The sequence below is a fragment of the Pinus tabuliformis genome, chromosome X (assembly GCF_031772625.1).
Source record: "Pinus tabuliformis cultivar Carrire ecotype Pingquan chromosome X, CPIR1, whole genome shotgun sequence".
Lineage (NCBI taxonomy): Eukaryota > Viridiplantae > Streptophyta > Pinopsida > Pinales > Pinaceae > Pinus > Pinus tabuliformis.
This window is the reverse complement of record NC_142308.1, coordinates 609,070,673-609,081,181: the sequence shown is the minus strand read 5'-3', so window position 1 is coordinate 609,081,181 and position 10,509 is coordinate 609,070,673. Positions and strand designations below refer to the sequence as shown.

Here is a 10,509-nt window from a genome sequence, read left to right as displayed (position 1 = left end):
TATTTAACTTGTTGCCAATCTTCATTTTCCATAAAACTACAAGCTTATTATTAAAACTGGCATTGGCAAAAAGCCTCAAAAATCTTGTTTGGAATTTAGGATCACCCACTACATTAATAGTAAATGTTTTTATAAAAGATTATGGAAACATTTACCATCAATGTAGCAGATAATCCTAGAACTCTAAACAAGATCCTGTATTTGAGGTTTCTTGCCAAGACCTATTCTATTTAATGAGCTTGTAGCTTGGGGGAGAAGAAGATTGGCAACATTTTGGAGAATACTTTACCTGAAGGCCCTGAAAAAAATTGCAGGTTAGGCTTTTTTTTTTTTCCTTTTCCCGGGCATTTCAATACATCTCTTTTTGAAGAGTTTTATGCATCTATTTATTTGCATTATATGTGTTAAGCATAGAGTGAATATTTTTCCTTCGTCCCCTGGCATTTCAAGACTTTATAAAAAATCTTTTATGCATCTATTTGCTTGCATATGTGTTGAGCATAGATTCTTTTCCTGGTCAGAAAGGGGTGGAAATGTGGAATGAGTATTTTGCTTCTTGATCCCCTACAGTTAAGGAGTGACGTAGCTGTTGTAAAATCTCTGGTGTGATGCAGAGTCACCATTCCCAGTCAATGGTATGTTGTCAACCGACAACTTTACTTTTGTGACAGGTGATCATTGTCAATGCCAGTCAGCTTTTCGCATAGGTGAAATACACTACTGTTTGAAGAATAAGTCAGCTAGCATGTTTGAGGTTGATTGTGAGAGTTGCTTGGCAGACTAATAGTGGAGGCAAGTGTATTTATCCAGTTTAGATGATGCTGTTGCTACTGTTGCATTTTGCGTGATTAATATGAACCTTAAACTGAGTTTAGACCTTAATTTGTGTTGGAGACACTGTAGCAAATGGTTCCTAAGGTAGTGGATAGCCAATGATCAAAGTTAAGATGGATCATATCTTGGATTATTGGCCTATCGTATTAGGGGAAAAATACTATTTTGTTTAAATATATAATTGGAAAAGTTTATTGAACTTTCTAGTCTATTTCGAGATGTTGTAATTTGCTGTCTTAGTTAAATATTTTGATTGAGTGAAATTATATTAAAAAAAAAGAAAAAAAAATTTAAATTAATAATCATAATTATTATAACTTAGATTTATATTAAGTCTAGATCTTATTAAGGAATTTAGACTTCTGTGATCCATAACATTGTTAAGATAGTCTTCGGCAAAATCACATAACCAATCTTTTGTCGACGCGTTTAGATGAACCACACTGGTTGGTTCGAAACGCGTCGACAAAAGATTGGTTATGTGATTTTGCGGAAGACTATCTTAACAAGTCTAGATCTATTAAATGCTAAGGATCAAATTTCTAGAGGTGCAAAATATTTTGATTCGGTGAAATTATATTAAAAAAAAAGAAAAAAAATTTAAATTAATAATCATAATTATTATAACTTAGATTTATATTAAGTCTAGATCTATTAAATGCTAGGGATCAAATCTCTAGAGATGCAAACAGATTTGAGAGATCAAATCTCTGGAAGTGCAAAGAGATTTGATTCCTCTCTCGGCTTCAACTCAAGGACTTAGTAGATCTGAAGAGGTCCAAAAACATTTAATCACTCTTAATAAATCTGGAGAAGTCCAAAGATATTTAATCCCTCTCAACACTCCAAAGCTCCAGCCTTTGTAAATCCAAAATTAAAATGGATTAGATCCAAAAAGGTCAAAAATTAAAATAGATAGTTTAATAACAATTTACTTAAATCCTGCTCCGTCAGATCACGTGTTACACGATTGAAAAATTCTCCTTTCCTGCTCCGTCAGATCACGTGTTACACGATTGAAAAATTCCCATTCTCCTGCTCCGCCCGATTACATGTTACACGATTGAAGAATTCCTCCTTCACATCACGTGTTACACGATTGAAAATTTTTGGTGAATAATGTTGGAAGGTGGTTAAATTTTGGTGAAGAATGTTGGAAGGTGGTTACAGGTGTTGGCTGAGCACCTGAGAGCCTCTCACAACACCTGAGAAACTCTGCGACTGCCTCGCCTCCAACGGCTACGATATGTAATGGGAAGGAGAGATGCCGGGGAAGAAGGGGACAAAGATGCTTCGAGAAAGCTACGGAAGTTATAGCGATCTGTGCCGTTTTGGGTTGGAATATGTTCATTTTTTTGTGAGAAATTTCACGAATCGGGAGCAAGAGGCGTGATCTTGAGATCTCTCCCGTTTAAGTGATGACGGTTTCACCCATGTTTGGCTCCAAATAACCTTGAGGGTTTTCATTTACCAACGGCCATAGGGGGAGCTTTTGTCGTACAAAAATGCTCGGGTTTGCTGCAATATCAGAAGCTGCCGCGGATAAAAGCTATGGGAGACAGCAGATGCTTGAACTGGTAAGGAATTTGTCGCCTGCCTTTCTCTACGGTACGCAGCGTTTAAATCTGAGAATAAATGTCTCGACTTTTCACCGAGTAAGTTTTGTTGAAGCAAATAGCTGGAAGTATAAGTTAAAGAACATCATTAAACTTTCTTCGACTGAGATTTGATTCAAAAAATTGCTAAAGCTTTGGTCTCTGTGTGGAAATATGAAGTAGAGATGGAGACACGGAGCTGGTTTCAAAAGATTAGTATATACTTATTGATTCTAAAAGAAAGAAACAAGTATTTTAAGAGAGTGTCCCGGATGTAATGTCCAGTGACCTGAGAGCAAACGAAGATTACGGTGATTTTGTAAAAATAAAAAAAAATTCTGTCCTTTTGAAAGGCGCTAGATGAAAACAGAGATGTGTTACCCTTAAGCAGTGAATCGAGCTGGGATTTTATTTGTTCAGTTCTTTGAAAGAGTCTATGAAATATTTTGACCTTAAATACGGCGTTTCATGGTTTTTAAAGCATGCTTTGTTCTACACCTTTCTTCTTCACGGTGGACTTCTCTCTGCGAGCATGTTTGAGCTCCTTTTGATATCTAGATTCATTAGTTCTATTTCGTGAGTTTCGTTTCTACTTCTATAGAAGCCCTTGTTTGGTATGAAAAACTTACATACAAATTCAGGAGTTCTATTCTGTGAGTTTCCTTCCTACCGTCATAAAAGTCCTGGGTTGATATTAGAATCGGCGTTTTTCACTTATTTTTATGTAATAAGCTAACTCCCCACTGAAAGAGGCAGTTCAATTCCAGGTTAATGTATTCTAATGATGTGGGCATCTATCCTCTTACCCTGTTCTAGGGCTGCATGCAGCATGCATGGCACATGCGCAGAGGACAACTGTGAAGGTTCATTTCACTTGGCTTGAAGCCAGCACGCAGCATTTGGCTAAAGAACTTCAAGGCCTCTTCGGCAAGCCCATTATGGGAGCATCCTCAATAATTACATTCGACAAGGATTCATCTCTTTTAGTAATGATGTCAAACAGTTGCAGAGCATTATTTAGTATCTCACAGTTTGCATACAAAGTAACGAAGGCATTCCATATAGAGATATCTGAGCAGAATCCCGTTCTGATGACATGGGCATGAACCTCCTTGCTTTCTTTTGAGGCTCCTAAGCTGGCACATCCACTGACAACACTGGGAAAAGTGAATTCGTTTGGTGTCATGCTAGCTAGGAGCATTTGGCGAAATTGTTTCAGAACATTTTGTGCATATGCTGCAATAATTGCATTCCATGGGACAACATCACTCTGGCATCTTACCTAATAGTTTAGGTCTGCCAGGCCTTCTGGTGTAAAAATATCAACCTTTAAGCCCATTGCTACACCCAGAATGCAAACAGCTGTGCTGCTGTATGGTGAAGTCCATCATCTCTTACAAATTTCTTTATGGAGCTAAATTTTTATCGGAATGTGTTTACAGATTAAGACTAAAGATTACTTACAGCAGATAACGTTATCCATAAGCATTTGCTGCTTTGAACATAGTTTTCTGTTAACCATAAGCATTTGCTGCTTTGAACATGGTTTTTTGCTGTTAACCATAAGCATTTGCTGCTTTGAACATGGTTTTCTGTTAATGATCGTTTCTTTTGGAGTTGTAGACTTAAATGTGATAAAGACAATTTCCTAAATAGCCTTATTTTCAAAACACTTTGCAAAACCAATCATTTATCTTCGCACTCGTGACTTGTGATTTCTAAATGCTAGGCATTTTTTTGTTGGTAACTTTGTCCACAAGCAAATACCAGAGTATTTTTATTTTATTTAGAAGAGTTCTTTCCTGGTACGCCACTATCTTGGGTTTGGGGGCCTTATTTTGAAAGAGGGCATGATTCCTGACTATACATATTTTCCATGAGATGTATTTTGGGATGTCCTTCCATGCTTTCACCATCATTGGTTTGTTGTTTAGTATTTTGGTCATAAGATATTTTTACATGGAAGGCTTAGTTGCTTTCAATCCTCATCAGTACCCACTTGAATGAGTTCCTTAATGGTGTAGTTCTAAACATGTTCGGTGAAGAGACAAACTAAAAATAAATGTAGGGCAATTTCTTCCTCTGATTGACATAGAGTACATTTGGTGGGCACTTGATTACCCCTCTTTCAGAGATTCTCCATTGTCAAAATTCCTTTTTGCACCATAACCTAGCCCAAAAAAAAATCTGATCTTAGGGAGGTAGTCTCTTTCCCAAAACTCTTTAGAAGTGAGACTTTATTTCATCATTAAATGCAAACTGAAGTTCACTCTTAGTTCTTGACATGTCACAAGCATTTACATCTGGTCTGAAGATGACATTAATTGTAATTTTTGGCATCGTTGTTACTGTGATCGTGGATTATTATTTCACCAGCATAGATCAATTTTAAGCACGGGTCATCAAATTTCTTCAGGTGCAATCTTATTTGAGAGTGCAAAACCCAATGTCTAATTGTTTAGTGTTTAAATTGTATTTTTGAATGTTATTGAAATTACATAATATATGTATTGAGTCATTTTATGAGCGCGCATTAAACTGAATTTTTTTATTATTAATATATTTTTAAGTATACTTCAATATTAATTCATATTAAAATATTTTATTCATAACTCACATTGGATATTTTATTCTATATAACATTAAAATATTTTCTTATAACATTTTTTTTCTATATATAGATATATATAAAGTATAAAGTTTAAACATCTTACTCACAATTTTATTTTTTTTAATTACGGTGACCCTGAATTGTTATTTCACGGGAAGTGCCAGTAAAATGACTATTCCCTTTCTAATCTCTCTCTGAGTCAAGGATGTTGCAGAGACATCTGAAGTGCCTGAGCTTCCCTCCATTGAGAACACTGATGCCTCTCTATAATAATAACAACCGTTGTGTTAACCTCCAGCTTGGTATTTAGTTTGACTAGTTGAATCTAGTGTTGCAATAGTACTGGAAATAGTCTCCATTACTGAAGACTCAAGTGAATACAAGAATTTTGTATACCACTTCCATTTGCTAATTCTACTACAAAAGGAATGATAAGAGGAGTCTTGTTGGTCAAGAATTTTGTATACCACTTCCATTTGCTAATTCTACTACAAAAGGAATGATAAGAGGAGTCTTGTTGGTTCCTGGCATTTTCTGATGGCAAAAAAATGAAACGACTATGTTATCAGATCCCATCCGAAGCTTTAGTTTTGCACCGTTATTTTCACCAGTAGGAGAAACTTTTGAGTTGCTTCTTAGCAACTTTTTCCCCATTTTCTCATGTGAAAATCTCAAACTGTGCTCAAAAAAATAAATGAAAACTTCACCATTGTTTTGACTAACATGTGAAATGCTATCCAAAGAATGGATATTCAATGATAGCCTAATTTTACCCGCCTCTGTTTTGTCAACTCCATCCCTACCAGTGGATTTCTCAAACATCACTAAAAAGAAGTTGAAGATTTAGCCTTTGTTAATTTTAGATAACAATGGTATGTTCTATGTTTTAGAGCAATTTATTTCAAATTTTCTTATTATCCCAATATCAATTTCCAGATTAGCAATCACATTAACATTGATAGTAAATACAAATAGAACATAAACAATAAGCAGAAGACCAGCGAAGACAAGAGGACACAATATTTGGCAGATGCCAGGGAAAAACTCCAATATGGGGAAAACCCTTTGATCAAATCTTTTTATTATTCTTCAAAAGTTCAGCGGAGAGAGAGAATACAATATACAAAATTTACTTGCCCAAACACTGTAAAAATTGTCCAGTCAAACTGTAGTCAATAGGATGCTTTAACCAGAAAGTTAACACTGGTCAAACCAGCAGAAATTCTCTTCCAATTCAACTTGGTCAAACCCAGTCAACTCGGTCTCCAAAGACAGTCCAAATCAGCCCAAAACAGTTCTGAAAATTTTAGTCAAACTTGGTCAACGCACAGTCAACTTCTGCAGTCAAAGGGTTGCAGTCAATGGTGGTCAACTGGCACAGAAAATCTTGATTTCTGTGCCAAAATATGTGGCCTGCTGAAACAGAAATTCTCCCACAAAAAAACACAGTCAAACACTACCCGGTCAATGCTGGTCAAAGCTGGCTCGAACTCGGTCAATGCAGAGAACAGAAATATCCAGTCAATTCTTCGCAAGTGTGGAGAAGAACAGGGTGCCTGAAATTTGTACGACCCAATCAGATGAAGAGAGAAAGATGTGATGATGATGAGTGACCAAATGAGCAAAATGACTCTCTCTATATATACACAACGTCGAGGGTGAAGAGACATGTCTGTTGGCCTTCATGAACTTACATTAGACTTCTGGTAGACCTTGACAATTTGTCCATAGAAGAAATAAATTCATAATTCCATTATACTTGTAAGAATAAGATGATCTTTAGATCAATCCTGCACCTCTCGGAAAGAAGAATCCAATAAAAAGATCATCTCCATCATATGAGCTATCCAAAGTGGAGTTTGGCCCTAGTTGTTAATTTTAACAACCTTTGATCATACGTAATGAGTTTAGTGTATTGCCTTCACAAGAGCTGCATCCTAACAAAAAGACTTGGCTTCACATTGCACAAAATAGTATAGACATACCAACATGAAAGATACCCAACACTTACAATCAGAAAGATCAGCTACATGACTTTGTAGAGAGAGGCTACATATGGCCTATATCATTTGATGATTATAAGGTTGATAAGTTGACAATTCTGGGCAATCCTTTATTGAGCCATTTTAGAACTTAAAAAACTCATGTCGTATTATAATAGTCGTTTCAAATCGCCAATAGACGCTGGGATAGGTACAGAGAAGTTGTCTGAGTAAATGCAACAGCGAAATTGTCCCCCTCTGCAATATATGCTATTTATTCCAAGACTACATCGTTTAACTCACAACCTATTCAAATTGATGACATGATAGGGTGAAGAAAGTGGACTTGTTTGAGAATGGAACAATTGCAATTGTGGAGGCAGTCTCTCCTGAATTGGGAAATTGGATTCAGAGAGTGAGAGTGCAGCTTCCTGGTCTCAGCCAGGAGCTTCTGCAGAAATTTAGAGAGAAGAATATAGTTTACAGCACACAATGCTGAAGAGGACTTTGTTGCGCCCGGGGCGTTTTGATCAACAGGTATTTTAACAATTTTTATAACCTGATTTTTTTTTGCAACTGGGTGGTTTTTGAATCTGTTTCCCATAAATGAATCGATGTTTTTTATGCAGGTATCTTGTACCGGATGTTAAAGGGAGGACAGAGATTTAATAGTGCATGGTAGCAATAAGTTTGATAGTGACGTTTCACTATGAGACATTGCATTTCATTGGAGCAGATTTTTCAAATTTATTGAATGAAGCTGCTGTTCTGGCTGGGCAGCGTGGGAAGGCAGCAATTTCTGCCAAGGAAATAGATGCCTCTGTAGACAGGATTGTTGCTGGAATGGAGGGGACGATAATGACAGATGGGAAAAATAAAAGTCTTGTTGCATATCACGAAGTTGGTCATGCTATTTGCGGGTAAAAAGCAAGTCAAAATTTCTTAATTTGTTCTTTGTAACTAGGATATCTACAACCAATTTTTTTGGTCATAGCCAATTTCTTTGTCTCTCTGGACTTTAATCTCTTTCTTTATGTGAGACTAAACGACCCGTCTTTTCCAATTTTCCATCGCTCTTTGGTTTCAAGCTTTTCGATTTAGAACTTATGCCAGACAGATGGAGACAGCTTAGAGCTTTGTAAAGCGAAATGTTGGGAGAAGCTGAGAGAATTCTGAAACATATAAGTGATAGAATTTATATAATATTGGATACACCTTTTATTATTTGAAACAGATAGGTACTTCAAGGGATTAAAAGGATCATTTTTTTCCTTCAAAAATTATAATAGAAATGTTGCAAGCTGTTCCAAACCGGCCGTACAAGTTTCTGTAAACTGCCAAGTAAGGTTTCAAAGAAAGCTCCTCATACAAATGGTTTTTAAATAGAACTACATGTACAGGTGCAACATTTTCATTGGTTTGCGAATTTTGGATAGTTTTTACATGTTTATGATATATTGGTAACACTTGTATGATTGTATTTGTGAAAGATGAAAGAAGATGCTTTCCATACCATAGATTTATTTGTGAAAGATGAAAGGAGATACTTCCCATACCATAGATTCACTCCCTCTGAGGCTCTAGTTAGGGTAAGAAACCAAAAGATATAGAAGTGATAGATAATACTGATTACTCTTGCATAATTGATAATATTGCTGTTATTTAGTGTTGTATCAATTTCACTTGTGTAGTGACAAATTTTGAGCCTGTCGTTTGTGCGTGATGCTTATTGTAGGTTCAGTATGTACAATTAGCTTTCTATCGTTCTAAGTATTTCCGTTTTGTAACTATGTTCTCAGCTGCTTATTTTGATAAGTAAATTAGCAAAATGTGAAAATATACCAATTTTGTGTTTGTGCCACTGCCTTCCCGTTCATTATAGCTGGCCCATTCAACTGGTTGCGTAGCAATTACGTTTAATATGTAGCCAATAACTTTTACGTTTTCTTGATTCTTGAACTGTAAATTCATGTTGTTACCCATTTCTGTGGAGAAACTGCTTGTTAGTTAGTTACATTGTCGGCCAAATTAACCTGATGTTTCCTGCGTATAATGTCACTCTGCAATACACCGTGTTAACCTTGAAGATGTGTAATGTGTCGTTATTGATTCTATGACATATTCTTTTGATCTCTTAGAGTGGAATTGACATACTTTTATGTATCGCATAGATGGTGACTGTGTATGGCATGTCTGAGATTGTTGAGATTCTTTTAGAGAAGGAAACAATGACAAGTGATGAATTTCGGCCAAGTATATAGAGTCAATTGGGTGCCTGGACAATGTGCACCTTGATGTTTCTTATCCTTTTCGAGCTCTCCCTTTCTGATGGTGTGGTGGTTATTGCATTGCAGAGAAAAGGTGTTATATGCGGGATATAAGTTAGAGGAATGGGACCTAATCGTAAGTCACGAGAAGATCATGGTAAAAAGAGAAAAAAAAACACATGATTTATGTGAAAAGTAGTCTCCTGCTGCGGCAACATCTTTTCTGGCAGAAGCACAAAAGGAGCTCTTTTTGGTGGTAGGAATCCACGGAAACGAAAAGAAGATGAAGAACAAAATCTTAATCTCAATCTGTTATTGCTCAGAGTATAGAACCTTCAAAGTCATCTCTCAGATTCCAGTGTTATTTGATACTACCATGAATGCAAAGGGCAGAATCTTAAATCTAAATGATGGTATAAACCATTTGAGGTATATCTCAAATTCCAGTGTTATTTGATACTACCATGCATGCAAAGGGCAGAATTTCAAAGTCATCTCTCAGATTCCAGTGTTATTTGATACTACCATGAATGCAAAGGGCAGAATCTTAAATCTAAATGATGGTATAAACCATGTGAGGTATATCTCAAATTCCAGTGTTATTTGATACTACCATGCAAGCAAAGGGCAGAATTTTAAATCTTAATGATGGTATAAACCATGAGGCATATCTCAAATTGGGAATGTTATTTATCTCTTATAAGATGTTTTGAAATTTATTCATTTAAAATGAGATGTTGTCAATTTTGTTGTGTATATATCATTACATTGAAATACACTTTACAATATAGTATGGAGTTTTCACTTTACAATCTAGTATGGAGTTATTGTTATGTTAATTGCAGATTACATTACTAACAAGTAAATAAATTAAAGTCAATTAAAATAATAATAATATATTTTGGGTTATGCTCTACATTTATTTGGTAGAGCATGACACCGGAGAAGATTTCTCCATATTTAGTGATAGGGAACTTTAGAGAAAGCTTGGGGATCACAAAACTCAGCTTATAAATGAAAAGCTGTTTACTATAGATGTTAATGTGAGATAACATTGTAAAAAAAATCAAAGTCTCAATTAAAAAAATAATAATAAAATTATAAGTTGGGTTGTGTACATTTATTTGGTAGAGCATGACATTGGAGAAGATTTCTCCATATTTAGTGGTAGAGCATGACATTGGAGAAGATTTCTCCATATTTAGTGACATAGCAAACTT

The 10,509-nt window shown here is 35.7% G+C and overlaps 1 protein-coding gene across 2 annotated transcripts; it reads left to right on the top strand.

The window, feature by feature from the left end:
* Positions 1 to 1,374: 1,374 nt before the first annotated feature.
* LOC149141513 (ATP-dependent zinc metalloprotease FTSH 8, chloroplastic-like) lies at positions 1,375 to 10,040 on the top strand. Of its 2 annotated transcripts, none has more exons than XM_089447043.1 (4): positions 1,375 to 2,411; positions 7,353 to 7,559; positions 7,652 to 7,942; positions 9,377 to 10,040. In XM_089447043.1, the coding sequence occupies exons 3-4, from the start codon at positions 7,698 to 7,700 to the stop codon at positions 9,486 to 9,488; spliced, it is 357 nt and encodes a 118-aa protein (XP_089303169.1). In that variant the 5' UTR covers positions 1,375 to 2,411; positions 7,353 to 7,559; positions 7,652 to 7,697; the 3' UTR covers positions 9,489 to 10,040. The 2 variants fall into 2 exon arrangements, with proteins under 2 accessions (XP_089303169.1, XP_089303168.1); XM_089447042.1 differs by having other exon boundaries at positions 3,258 to 7,559.
* The last annotated feature ends 469 nt before the right edge of the window (positions 10,041 to 10,509 follow it).